The sequence below is a fragment of the Sinohyriopsis cumingii genome, chromosome 3, assembly GCF_028554795.1.
Source record: "Sinohyriopsis cumingii isolate HCF-2022 chromosome 3, ASM2855479v2, whole genome shotgun sequence".
Classification (NCBI taxonomy): Eukaryota; Metazoa; Mollusca; class Bivalvia; order Unionida; family Unionidae; genus Sinohyriopsis; species Sinohyriopsis cumingii.
This window is the reverse complement of record NC_142963.1, coordinates 23290336-23305261: the sequence shown is the minus strand read 5'-3', so window position 1 is coordinate 23305261 and position 14926 is coordinate 23290336. Positions and strand designations below refer to the sequence as shown.

Genomic DNA, 14926 nt, shown 5'->3' with positions numbered 1-14926 from the left:
TGTATCTTCTCCTCATGTAAGTCCCTCTCAGGTTTTGTATAAATGATGCTGATCTACCATAAGATATGGCTGCATTCTAATACCAGGAAAAAAAACTTTAAACAACTCTTGAGAATTAGACCAGATTTTTTGCAGAAAGGATCCTGGCATGAAGCAAATCTGCCATCAAATATGGCTACTATTCCTAGAAGTGGAAACAAGTTTAAACTACTTTTTCACAAAATCCACTGAACAAAATTGTGCCCAATTTGACAGAATGCATCCTGGCATGAGAGCTTTTAAGATTTATACAGTTGATTCCAATCCATCATCAAATGTTGCCACCATTACTACAGTTTAAAATAAAAAGTTAAAATGACTTCTAACTTAACATTTGTGCAAATGATGCTGATTCATCATCAGCTATGACCACCATTACTCACAATAAATAAAATCTTTGAATGACTTGTTGGAGTCAAGCCATAATTATATTAGAATTGATACTATATGACCAGGGTCATACAAAGGTCAATTTAATTGTATTATGGTTCCTCTTGGAAGTTTGCACTTACGTTTTAAATGACAGAATTTCTTTGTTATTGCAATGCTGGAAGAAGCTTCAGTGTCTTTGGAACACATTCCTAACTTTCTTTATCCTTTTACAGTAATCTGTCAATATAACACTATCCATGGGTGCTAAATAATATGATCTTTTAGTGTCATGCTATTATAGTGAAGTACATGACAAATATAATTTAGAACTGAAATGAGATCCATAACTATACTTGCTTAATAACATGAACTGTGTGGTGAGGGACTGCTGTATTTTGAAAATAAAAGTAATTTGAAGCATAATGAAAATATTTCTTTTCAGTCCATAAATTTGTCTTTCTCTCAATCATGGAATTTTGGTATAAAGAATTTAGTCAAACCTGTTTTAAAGGGTCACCATTATTAAACCAATCACTTATCTTCTATAGCTATACTTTGAAGGTTCCTTACACCAGATCACTGAAGAAATAAACCCCTGTTAAGCAAGCATATATCTTCAGAGGCTTATTTGACTTTTCCCAGTTAAGGTACTGGTTACTGTAACATGATATGTACTTGCTTGCACCACATACCATTAGGACACAATGACTGTAACATGATTTATACATTATTGTGCTACATAAAATTAAGACACAGTGACTGTAACATGATGTACACATTATTGTGCCTTATAACATTAGGACACAGTGACTGTAACATGATGTACCGGTACATTATTGTAACATTAGGACACAGACTGTAACATAATGTATGCTGTATTGTACCATGTAACATTATAGCACCATAACTGTAACATGATAGGTGTCACGTTTACCCCGACCCAGAGTAGCCCCAGTTTGAAACATGTATAATCAAGGTAATTCTGACAAGCCATTGTTTGATGTTAAACATTGCTGAAGGCTAGCACTAATCCCTTACGTAAGATTGCCGTCGCTAGAAGTGGATAGCCAGACCTAGGAGCTGCGAGGCCGCCAGATAGTCAATTATCACCTAGTTGTGGAAACGTTTGTCCAGATCAAAAGAAGTTGTCTGAAGAAGTGGGAGTGTCTTAACTTATTTTCCCTGCAGACAGACAGCCAGGTTGAACTGGCCGCTAAGACGATTGGACAGGGTCACAGCGCCACCCAATCAGAATTGAGATAGGGGAGAAACCCTGATTTGGCTAGAATGATATCTCCGCATCTTTCGGCAAGAATTAGTTCGCTAGAAAGATTGCCCAGAGGAGGATAGCGTAACTCCGAACAGCCATTCGTTATTGGTGGGAATATCTTAGAACAGGAAATTCTAAGTACAGACAGCTTCAAATAAGGAAGCTTTGAGGGACAGACCAGTTACAGTTTGGTCCCGTAGTCTCAGAGAGACAGAGGAAAGGAGAAGAAAGAAGAGAAGTCAGGAGAAGTTGAAGTCTAGGAGGAAAAGGGGATAGAAGGGAGGAAGAGGAAATTGGGAGCGAAATTGGAGGAGGAGATAGTCGAGAGGGAAACGGAGTCGAAGGAGGTGTTGGAGGAACGGAAGGAAGGAAGGAATTAGCAGGAAAGAAAGAGATGAGTAGACACAAGGACAGGGGGAAAATCGAACTCACACTATAAATCACGGGATGAATTAGGCTGTCACTTGGTTGAGGGAAAGACGGGTGATTGAGAGTTTATCGTTTTAAATTATCAAGTTTATTAAATTGTTATTAATTGAAATTCATCTTCATGTTCTGTATAATTTAGCCATTGGCATTGCTGACTGGGGGCTTAGAGCTGTAAATCTACCTTGTCACTAATTTAACTTTCTAACCCCATGATCCTGGGTGGAACTTTCATAATAATTTAATTCATATATATTGGAAGAACCCCACCCCAATGCATGCAACCGTCACAATATATACTGTATCATACCATGCACATTAAGATACTAGTGACTGTAACATGGTGTATAATTTATTGTGCCATGTAACTATGGTTTACAGTGACTGTAACATGATATATGCTTTATTGTACTATGTAACATTAGGATACAGTGACTATAACATTAAGTATTCTTTAGTGTAACAATAGGACACAGACTGTAACATGGTGTACACTGTATGGTACTATGTAACATTAGGATACAGTGACTGTAACGTGAGGTATACTTTATTGTGCCATGTAACATTAGGACATAGTGACTGTAACAAGATGTATATGTTATGGTGCTATATAACAATGGGACACAGTTATAGTAACGTGACATATACTGTACTGTACCATGAAACATTAAGACACTAGTGACTGAAAACATGATGTATACTTTAATGTACCATATAAGATTAGGACACTAACTGTAATATTATGTACACATGATTGTGCTATGTAACATTAAGATTGTAATGACTGAAACATGATTTCTGCTTTTGGTGTATTAAGACACAGTGACTGTAACATGATGCACTCTCAGGTCTGGATCATAGCTTTGAGAGACCCACTTAAAATAGGAGTGCCCTTATAGATTATCAAATACACCCTGAAAGCGGTCCTGAAACTGACCTTTATATCTGTATAATTATTGTAGCTGTATTAGGCTATGTAATAGACAGTTTAGATCCATATATGGTTTATGTAATTTTATCCACAGCACACATGGGGACCCATGACTATTTTTCCACAACCTTGTTTTCATATTGTTTCTGTTAGGGGTATAGTGGGGGGGGGGTTGTTACATAGGTAGGTTTTTGAAGTTGTTGTGTATGCAGTGAGAAAGAAACAATATACCTTGTCTAATTGAAAAAATTATTTTTATTAATTGTCATTTAGCATGCACTTTAGGATGGGCAGGCTTCTTCATGTAGTCCTAAGTGTCTCTTTGTTTGATGTTGATAGATGGGAAGTGTGAGGAGAAAAATTGTGCATCTACATGTAAATACAGTACTTCAATTGCTAATGTAAATCCATGGGCTGAAGATTGCTGTGTGAATTGCTTGACTCAGAATATTGATAAATCTGTCAGTGGATGAATACAAAGCATCCATCATTCATAAAAGAGCAGAACATGCCATATATACTGAAGTAAACGTCAAATCCAGTTGCATATATAATTGACCTTGATGTGTTGGCACATAAATATGCCTGTAAATCAGGCTCTGCATTGTTGTACTGACTTATACTAACAAACTTCATAGAGCCAGATTGGTTGGCACATTATTCATTGGTATATCAGGGTCCATATATTTTGTTTTACTGATTTGTGTTAACAGAGTGCATGGACATTTTGTTGGCACATTATGCCATGGTAAATCAGCATTCATGCTGTTTCAATCAAACTTACATGTGTTAACAGAGTGCATGGACATTTTGTTGGCACATTATGCCATGGTAAATCAGCATTCATGCTGTTTCAATCAAACTTACATGTGCTAACAGAGTGCATGGACATTTTGTTGGCACATTATGCCATGGTAAATCAGCATTCATGCTGTTTCAATCAAACTTACATGTGTTATATATGTACTGGCATACTTCAGTAGAAGTTTGATTCTGAAAGCCATTAAGGTGCAACTAGAATTAAATTCAACTTTCCATGTCTCAAAAAGAATCCTCCATGAATTAAAATCTTTCGTTTTCATTTTATTGATTGTTGCAGGTATTATGATTGTGCAGTTTTCACTAACCATTCAGTAGGCATACAATATTTAAGTATGCAGTTTCTCTAACCATTCAGTAGGCATACAATATTTAAGTACAGTCAGATTATTTTCATTTTCCTGAAAAGTCTTTTGTTTTTATCCGTGAGGGAATTTTGAGGATTTCCTGAAATTACAGGGATTTCTCAACTCTTTTTTTCAAGGCTAAAATGCATAGTGGCACTAGATTTCTCCAAACAACACTGCAAGTACAGTACCTTGAGTTTGATTGATTCATCTTGAATTAATGTCACATTTGTCCGTTCAGCCAGTGCAACTTTTCCTTGAGTCAGAATTCAATACTGTACTAGCTATATGATGCACAGGAATAAAGTTAGAACTGGGATAAATCTATATATTCATAAATTGCTTTAAAATTTAAACAAGGTAGAAATCCTAACATTTCACCAGTGTACACCTAGATCTTCCATCACAGCTGTTAAGTTATAATTTTGTTCTTGGTGTAGCACACTTAGTGTTTGCAGTTTTAAATTTTGATCTTGTCTGTTAATGTCTCTCACAGTCTTAAACAATAAAAACACATTTTTTAATTTTTAGCAGAAACTCCTGTCAGGGGATATTTAATTTCTCAGTTATTGATGACTGAAACCAGGATAAAGACAAAGGACACTCAGTCATAAGACAGATCACTTTCATAAAAAATTGAATGTCAAAATTATTTTATTGGTAGAGCTAAGCCTGTGTCACACAAACCCACTATTTGAGTGATTGCATTTGCATGCTAACAGAAACAGTTTCATTATATGAAATTGTCGAAAAGACACTGGATTTCTTGGTTCTTTTTGACTGCTTTTAATACCTCTTAACCAAATCATACTTTTTGATTTTTAGCATCCATTATTTGACAAGACCATTCACAAGCTGTATGTATGAGGTTATGTGAGAATGACCATAGAGATTAACAATTAACAGAAATTAATAGAGATTAACAATTCTGATGAACGTATGGGCTAGCTATTCATATGAATAATTAATTTGCAAAAACATAATTTTATGATTCGTTAAACAATTATGGACAGTATTCTTGTTTGAGGTATAAATAAGAACCATTATTGTTTATATCTTGATATTTTCTCCAGTGAGAAATGAATTCTTATTAGAGATAAAGAGAGAACCATAGAGAGGAACCACTACTATTTGTACTTAGATAATTTTATCTAGTGAGATAGTCAATTCTCATTAAAGGCATAGAGAGGAACCATTACTGCTCATATCTTGATAATTTTATCTTGTGAGAAAAATAAATTCTTGTGAAAGACAAAATGAGGAACCCTTATTGTTTATAATTAGTAGATAATTTTATCTAATGAGAAAATCTGTCACGTTGAGATATAACCCAACCTTATAATTCATTCTTACAAATACTGGTTGATTTGAGCTGGCTTGAAGCATATGACTCCTCCATGAATGGCATGTGCTTCGGATTGATACATTCTTGTTAGGGACATGTCACAATAATGGTAGGTTACTCTGTTAAAATGATTGGGAGACAGGATGCAGTTTCATGTATGTATAACAATGCATGGCACTAAAGGAATAATCTCAGGCATCAGCACTAAATAAAAACTCAGTCTTGGGAGGGCTAATTTTAAGGGTGATATTTTAATTTGGTCTGGTTTGGTGTTTTGCAGCACATCAACACAAGTAGGTTATTTAGTGCCAAGGCAGTAGAGTAAAGTTTATTGCCCAAGGACACATGGTAACTGACTTGGACTGATCTGTTAGTAGGATTCAAACCTGCACCCATCCAGTCACAAGTCCAGCATACTAGTCACAGAGCCACTGTGTCTACTGATTGCCTCTTACATGATGAAAGAGGACACATTGGGCCTATTCTGCATCCACAAGCCCCCCCCCCCCCCCCCCACCAGGTTGGGTAATGATTGTGTAGGAATTACAGTCAGCATGCTTTAGAAGCCTCCTGGTGATTGTTAAAGATTATATAAGAAGACAACATGCTTTTCAAGCCCCTTGGTGATGGTTAAAGATTATATAAGAAGACAGCATGCTTTACAAGCCTCCTGGTGATTGTTAAAGATTATGTAAGAATACAGCATGCTTTACAAGCCCCCTGTTGATGGTTACAGATCATGTAAGAATACAGCATTCTTTACAAGCCTCCTGGTGATTATTAAAGATTATGTAAGAAGACAGCATGCTTTACAAGCCTCCTGGTGATTATTAAAGATTATTTAAGAATACAGCATGCTTTACAAGCCTCCAGGTGATTGTTAAAGATTATGTAAGAATACAGCATGATTTACTAGCCTCTTGGTGATTGTTAAAGATTATGTAAGAAGACAGCATGCTTTACAAGCCTCCTGGTGATTGCTAAAGATTATGTAAGAAGACAGCATGCTTTACAAGCCTCCTGGTGATTGTTAAAGATTATGTAAGAAGACATCATGCTTTACAAGAATCCTGGTGATTGTTAAAGATTATGTTAGAAGACAGCATGCTTTACAAGCCTCCTGGTGATTGTTAAAGGTTATGTAAGAATACAGCATGCTTTACAAGCCTCTTGGTGATTGTTAAAGATTATGTAAGAAGACAGCATGCTTTACAAGGCTCCTGGTGATTGTTAAAGATTATGTAATGACGACAGCATGCTTTCCGAGCCCCCTGGGGATGGTTAAAGATTATGTAAGAATACAGCATGCTTTACAAGCCTCCTGGTGATTGTTAAAGATTATGTAAGAAGACAGCATGCTTTACAACCCTCCTGGGGATGGTTTAAGATTATGTAAGAACACAGCATGCTTTACAAGCCCCCTGGGGTAGGTTTAAGATTATGTAAAAACACAGATTGCTTTACAAGCCTCCTGGGGTTGGTTAATGTAAGAATAGCCATCAGCTTGCTTTGCCGCTAGGTTCAGTGAGTCTTCTGTCATGTTCTAGCATATGAATATTGAACTCCACAAACCATATATAATTCCAAACATAAATTTTAATACATGAAGTAATTAAATAATCAAAATGAAAGCTTCGTAGTTTATGCAAGCAAACCTGTACATGGGCAAATCTGCACATCATTTCATCTAAACAATTATTGCAATCTGTTTAAAAAAAATCATAAAAATTTAACCCAACAGAAATGGATTAAAATAATTTAAAAAATATGAAATCATGAAAGATTGTGCAAAATCATAAATGATTCAAAATAAAAATGTTTGCAATAATTCAGTAATGTGGAAAGTTTTTCAAATATAGTGGTCTTAAAAACGCATAATTATTAAAATAAGAAAACATGGATGATACATTTCTGCAAGGAATAATTACAATGATACCAGTGAACCCTATAAGTCAGAAAAAGGTTGGTTTATAATATTATTTTCAACACCTTGCTGACTATATCAGACCAAGAAAATGTTAGCTGAGTCAAGGCCTTTCCCTGGGACATGTTGAGGCAGCCAATGTCACCTGGAGTCATCAAACTGACCACCAAGTTGGATAAAGTCAGATGCTCTGCTGACTGAGTTTTTGTGATACAGTAACAAATTAAGTATAAAGATGTGATGTTTTGATGATAAAGTTTATAAAAAAATTTATTTTGTATGCATTTATCACTTATCTAGACAAATATGTGCCTCCCTAATGGGTCTAGATCAGGGATCTCAAACATGTGGCCTGTGGGCTGCATGTGGCCTACTAAGCCGTATCCTGTGGCCTGCAAAATGATTGGTGTCATAAGGTGTCATGAGATATAACAAAGGTGGTGTGGTCCTTGGGTCATTGCAAATACCTTCATGCAGCCCTCAGGGTGGTTTGAGTTTGAGACCACTGGTACTGTTAATCAAAGTTTTGCTGAAATTTTGCAGTTTGATCTCCAAGTTTGTTTTTATGCTTTTTAAATAAACTCAATGAATCCAACCATCTTAAATTAAAATTTTGGAAAAAAAATGAGCATACATTCAGAACATAAGCACTATTCAAAAGAAATCAACAGAAAAATTATTTCAAAAATGTATTATTCTAAATCATTTTAAATTACTTTCAAATTGCTGATAGAATCAGTATAAATCCTCTGCTGACCAGTGATATCCACAAACCATTCATCAGATAATTTGCACTATCGACTTTAAGTCAACCATGGGGCTGTTGGTGTGTAGGACTATTGAATATTGTGTGACTTTTCAATGTCATAGCCATGGCCATTAGATCATGAATGATCAAGGGAAATAACTCTCCTGTTCAAGAGATACACAAATTGTTTGCAAGCAGTAACATAGACTTTAAAATATGTTTCTTTACTTTCAGGACTTTTACCATGAAGGAGATTATATTATCAGGGAAGGAAGCACAGGTGATGCATTCTTCATCATCAACCAAGGGGAGGTATGTCCTCAATATGAGATTATTTAGAATGAATGGAGGCCAATTTTTATTAGGTATAAATGATATAGTAAACTTAAATTATATTCATACCAATAATTTATCATTTTTCCATTAATAATGCTTAATAAACTCTCATTGATTATAAAACCCTTATTTTAAAAACAATTCTTGATATAACATGGTCATACCAAAGACCTTATTTCAAATAAAATAATCTTCTTCAATGTAATATTCACAAGCATAACAATTTTACAAGCCTATTTGATTCAAGTTTTTCATTACTGAAACTTGTTGCTACAAATTGTTGTCTTTTCTAATTATCCTTGACTGTATTCGATGAGTGCAGCTGTTGTTTTTCTTATGAGCAGCTATTTCAGCACAAAAATCAAAGGTGCCAAAATCATCAGGTCATCAGTCAGAGAGCCTTGATTAACATACACATAAAACCAGAATAATTATGCATTAGTTAAACCTCCATTTGATCTTAAGCAACCCATAAATGTGTCTAGAACTTAAATAAAAACTAACAATCAAAACTTTCAGATGTACAAAGCATTCATTATTCAGTCATCAGATAAAAACCAAAATGTCATTTTAGGGTTGCTCACTTGCATACAAATAATGTCCATTGACCATTAAGGTCTGACTCCATTTAAAAAAAATTATATATGTAGATTGTAAGTACATGTGGCTACTGCACTTAAAAGACCACCTGTAATATAGTCTTGCATGAATCTCTGTGGTACAAAGATCACCCCAGTGCAACATGTATGCAGTCAACTACAACCCCCTCTCCCCTACCCAACCAGCTGTTCTTGACATAGCTGGTGGATCAAGACCCATATTTAAACCAGGTTTCCCTCCCAATCAATAACAGTTAAAGAAGACAGCCTCAATGAGGAGGCAAAAGTCACAGTGCAACTAACATTTCCTATTCAGTCAAACTGTCTTGGAAAAGGATCTAAAGAAAAGGCCTGGAAATAAAATAATCTTGAAGAAAATTTAATGATATGGTAGAATCCCAGGTGAATTAAAATGTACAGATTTGACATGGCTTGGAAGATAAAATACAATGATATGACTATATTTTGAACTGGACAATTAGTAATAAAATTATTTTTTTGTTGATAATGCCATTATTCTATTAATGTTGATGTTTATATTTCAAAATGTAAGCTTTCATACTTTGTTTTATGATTTGGAAGATGGATTTGACATAAATACAGTAAAAGAAGTCTCTTAATTCAACTTTAGAAGTGCGAAATAATTAATGCAAACATTTGAAAAAAATGAAAACAAGGACTTGAAAGATCCTTAAATTTGGTGCCAAGATTTGTATATGAACCATAGTATCAAAAGTAAGGTGGTACATCTTTGAATGACCATCTTAAGATGTAAACATACATCATAACTACTCTGTATTCAGTAAAGAACACAAAGTTTTGTGGATAATTTTTGTGATGATGATGCACAAGATTAATTGACCAATTTGAAATCATGCTTACAATGATATTGACAAAAATATTTTGGTGAGATTTAACTTTCTTGTTGTTTTCTTCTTTTTAATCCTCCCCTGACACCCCCATGCCACTTCACTTGCACATGTACACAGTCACTTCTTTTTAATCCTCCCCTGTCACCCCATGCCACTTCACATGCACATGTACACAGTCACTTCTTTTTAATCCTCCCCTGCCAACCCCATGCTACTTCACATGCACATGTACACAGTCATTTCTTTTTAATCCTCCCCTGCCAACCCCATGCCACTTCACATGCACATGTACACAGTCACTTCTTTTTAATCCTCCCCTGCCAACCCCATGCCACTTCACATGCACACATACACAGTCACTTCTTTTTAATCCTCCCCTGCCAACCCCATGCCACTTCACATGCACATGTACACAGTCACTTCTTTTTAATCCTCCCCTGCCAACCCCATGCCACTTCACATGCACATGTACACAATCACTTCTTTTTAATCCTTCCCTGCCAACCCCATGCCACTTCACATGCACACGTACACAGTCACTTCTTTTTAATCCTCCCCTGCCAACCCCATGCCACTTCACATGCACACGTACACAGTCACTTCTTTTTAATCCTCCCCTGCCAACCCCATGCCACTTCACATGCACACGTACACAGTCACTTCTTTTTAATCCTCCCCTGCCAACCCCATGCCACTTCACATGCACATGTACACAGTCACTTCTTTTTAATCCTCCCCTGCCAACCCCATGCCACTTCACATGCACATGTACACAGTCACTTCTTTTTAATCCTCCCCTGCCAACCCCATGCCACTTCACATGCACATGTACACAGTCACTTCTTTTTAATCCTCCCCTGCCAACCCCATGCCACTTCACATGCACACATACACAGTCATTTCTTTCTCAGCTCATTATGTTATGCAGTCAGAGTTTACCCATCCCAATTATTGTATTATAGTGAGGGACCAAATTACAGACAATACATTTTTGTGGTACAGCTTTAGTAATTCCCAGTTTTGGCAAGGAGAGGTAATTTTCATGGTTAAAATTGTGACATGTGTTTCCTTTGAAGGTGAAAGTAACACAGAAAATATCTGGTTTTGATGAACCTCAGGAAGTTAGAAAACTAAAGAGGGGAGACTACTTTGGTGAAAAAGCATTACTCAGGTATGGTGTTTGAAAAAGCAAAACTCAGGTATGATGTTTCATATAAAATAGGATTTAAAAAACATTGAAAGTTGTTTTAGTTAAAATACATACATTTGGTAAAACTCAGTATTTGTTTGTTGTTTTATGGAACGAAATATTCTATCCTCAAATAGTGTTGTGATATATTTTTGTTTTGGACTTTTTTTTAGGCTAACTCAATCACTTCTGTATTTATACATTAAGGTGGCTTGATAGGCATGAAAATTGAATGCTACCCAGATAGTATTGATTTAATAACAAATCATGTAGATGTACAAATAATGTGAACTAGTTCTTAAAAACCAATTTTTTTTTTTACAATGACGTGATTTTGTCATTTTTGTCCTCCATTAAAATTAAGTAATGCAGGTTACTAATATTCAATTATGCAATTATCACAACAAAAATAAAATAAATTAGGCATGCCTTACATATTACATCAAAATTTAATTTTAGAAACATCCTTTCAATTTTTGTTATATCTGACAAACTTTTAAAAAGAAAGTAAATTTGAGATGTTTAATATTAGGATTTAAATCATTAGAAATATAAATTTTGCTGAAATCTAACTTATCAAGTTAAAACTTGGTATATGAGTGGGAAATGGAAAAGAAAAGATTTTACAGTTCTTAAATATTAGAGCTTATAATTTGTTGTGGCACTAGATGTTACAATATTTAAGTTTAAGTAATAGAGATAATTTATTGTGGCACTTGAGTTTTATTATTCACCAGCTACAATCTGCTTTTGCCAAAAACATTTTGAGGCCATGTTGTTTAGTTGTGATTCAGTACATCAGACCAATTTATCTGTACAAATTAGGCCCTGATTGATGTTCAGCAGTTCAAAACAGACTTGACAACTGACAGCTGTCTTTATTGAAAAATGTTAACTTTCAAAATTGTGTCAGTTTTAGAACATTTGAGATCATTTTATAACTGTGACAAAGCTAAGAATTATAAGTTATCAGACATGATGACCACTCAAACCTTGGAAACTCTGTTTAAGATGCATTAAAATATTCAAATAAATATTGGATTTGCACATATTTTATCAGAAATCACACAAAAATTAAACTAAATGCACTCAACTGTACATTATAGTTTCAAGCCCTATCTCTATCTCTTCATTGAATCCCTCCATATTCATTTTTCTAGAAGAGACACTTCACTAACAAAGATTTAAAGAGGAAAAATGACTTGATATAATTAGGCCCTTATTTGTCAATTTTCCATCTGTTACAAATCAAGGTTTGAAAGTTTTTTGATATGATTAGCACTAAGATTTTGTGTATTGAAAAGTCTTGTATTATTTTGGTTTTTAAAGTCAGTTCTAATCTTACCATATTACCTCACACTCTCACACCTTTAATATTTTAGATAATATAATAAAAGTCAATTCTATTGAATTAACAAGACATTTGAGATAGTGAGAAATATCTTTTTGTATTATCATTTTAATAATGTTTGACCAAAGTGCCCTCTGTTGGTAGCGGTGATCAGCATAGCAGTTTACCAGACTTTTATAGATCTTTATAGAGACATGCTGTAGTCTGTTTGAATGAGATCAGTGAGATCTAGAGATATGCTAGAGTCTGTTTGAATGAGATCTAGAGATATACTAGAGTCTGTTTGAATGAGATCAATGAGATCTAGAGATATGCTAGAGTCTGTTTGAATGAGATCAATGAGATCTGGAGATATGCTAGAGTCTGGTTGAATGAGATCAGTGAGATCTAGACATATGCTAGAGTCTGTTTGAATGAGATCAATGAGATCTAGACATATGCTAGAGTCTGTTTGAATGAGATCAGTTTGACCACAGATTTCAGTCTGCACTCTTTGAAGCTTGGTAAGCATTATATACCAATGAATGTGTATATGTTTCAAAAGCTTTTTGCATTTACATTTTTTCATTCTTAATTTCCTTTTCAGTGAAGATCGCCGGACAGCAAATGTGATTGCTCTTGCACCTGGTGTGGAATGTTTGACACTTGACAGGAAGTAAGTACAACTTTAAAATAAAGCATGCTGATGTTGTGAACATATTTTTTGTCAAATCTTGTGAAGAGATGAATTCTTAGCTTTTCAACTTGCTTCAAATATTTTCAGATGTAGACAAATTAAAGATGTCATTGAATAGGTTCACTTTAATTAACACAAAGTGGTAATAATGTATGAAAAGAAAAGAAAAGAGTTACCTTTTGAATCCAAAAAGAAATGTTCTGGTGATTTCATAAATATATTTTCATTCAAAGTTTATATTGCTGCATTGGTAAGCAAAAGAAAGACGTTTAACAGTGCACTTTCTGAAAGGAATGAATGTGCATTGTTTAGTTTTTGTCTTTAAGAATTCATCATAATAGATGCTTGTAATTTCAGTTATGTTGGGTAATACCTTAAAGAGACGTTATGACTTTTGACATTGTCTTAGATAGGTGAGTTGGAATTATTTCATAGTTTGCAGATGGTGTGGTAATAATAATAATAATAATAATGCTAAATCATAATAAGGTCTATAGACAGTCAAAAATAATAAAACACAGGTGGACATAACATTTTCTATAGTTGCTTATGTTTACAAGGGGTATAGTTTATTTGCTTAAAATGGACACAATTCTCTGCTTTTAGTGTTGAAAAGGGTCATTCTCTTACTGAAAGAAAAGGGATGGGTCAATCGACCTCCATCTCCACCCCTTAAACTGTCAGTTCATGTCTTTCTGGTCTTGTGGTATCTGAGGCTGAGGAATTGTGGATGCATGCAATTTCTCTGTGATCCTTAACTCATAGGTCATGGTGACAATGCCCTGTAATTTGATTTTGTTTCAATCTGTTGTTACAGTAAATTCTCCTATAATTGATTGATCTCACTCAGTTTTGGAAACTATCATACATAAATCTTTAATTTTTGCCACTCAGTAATTTCCTTTGAATTTCATTGGACTCTCAAACAGTATAGCAATCAAATGGAAGCATTTTGTTCACAGCCCTGCTTTTGTTTCCATAGTAATGCAGGGAAATCATCAACTGTAGGAAGTTCATTGACAGTTCATAGAATAGCAGTAAATCACATTCTAGTTATGAGTAACAGAAATCAATAATGAATGAAAGAGAGAATTTGAACTGGTTTTGTAATTCATTCCATATGCATGATTAATACAGTTCCCAATATTTTTCTGAAAAATCACAAACATGTGCTTATACAAATTGTAACCATAACAAAAAACAGCAATTGGTGAAAAGAATGCATGGATTTGAATAGGTTTTAATTTTCAATTAGTGGTGTAAAAGCAAAGGATTATCTTTTGCAGAATTTAGATTGTTTAACCTACTCATTACCATTTCTAGTCCATTATTATATCTTGAAGATTGGAAGAAAAATGTTCAAGTTATAAAGACTGGTCATTTCCAATCTTATTTTAAGACGACTAGCTACCAGTAGTAAAGTCACTCAGTGTGCTGTATGTAGAAAACTACCTCCTGGTGGTAGGTAACTCGCTCCATTAACATTGTATACAGAAAACTTTCATCTTGTAGTAGTACATGTAAATCACTCTATTAGACCCACATAAAGAAAACTACCTGACCGCAGTAGGTAACACACTGGGTTAGACAAATAAATAGAAAACATCCCAACAGTACATGTAGTAGGTAACACACTAGGTTGGACAGATGTACAGAAAACTAATTAACAGTACATGTAGTAG

General features: G+C 34.6%; 1 protein-coding gene across 2 annotated transcripts in view; it reads left to right on the top strand.

Annotated features, from left to right (window-relative positions):
• LOC149802536 (cGMP-dependent protein kinase 1-like) overlaps nt 1-14926 on the top strand; it is a 248197-nt gene that overhangs the window by 121888 nt on the left and 111383 nt on the right. For both annotated transcript variants that reach the window (XR_016420045.1, XM_089951780.1), the window contains exons 7-9: nt 8456-8533; nt 11105-11199; nt 13155-13223. Coding sequence is in view for 1 of the 2 variants with exons in the window: in XM_089951780.1 (XP_089807906.1) it covers nt 8456-8533; nt 11105-11199; nt 13155-13223 (242 nt within the window). In the remaining variant the exon portion in view is untranslated. The remainder of the gene's footprint in view (nt 1-8455; nt 8534-11104; nt 11200-13154; nt 13224-14926) is intronic.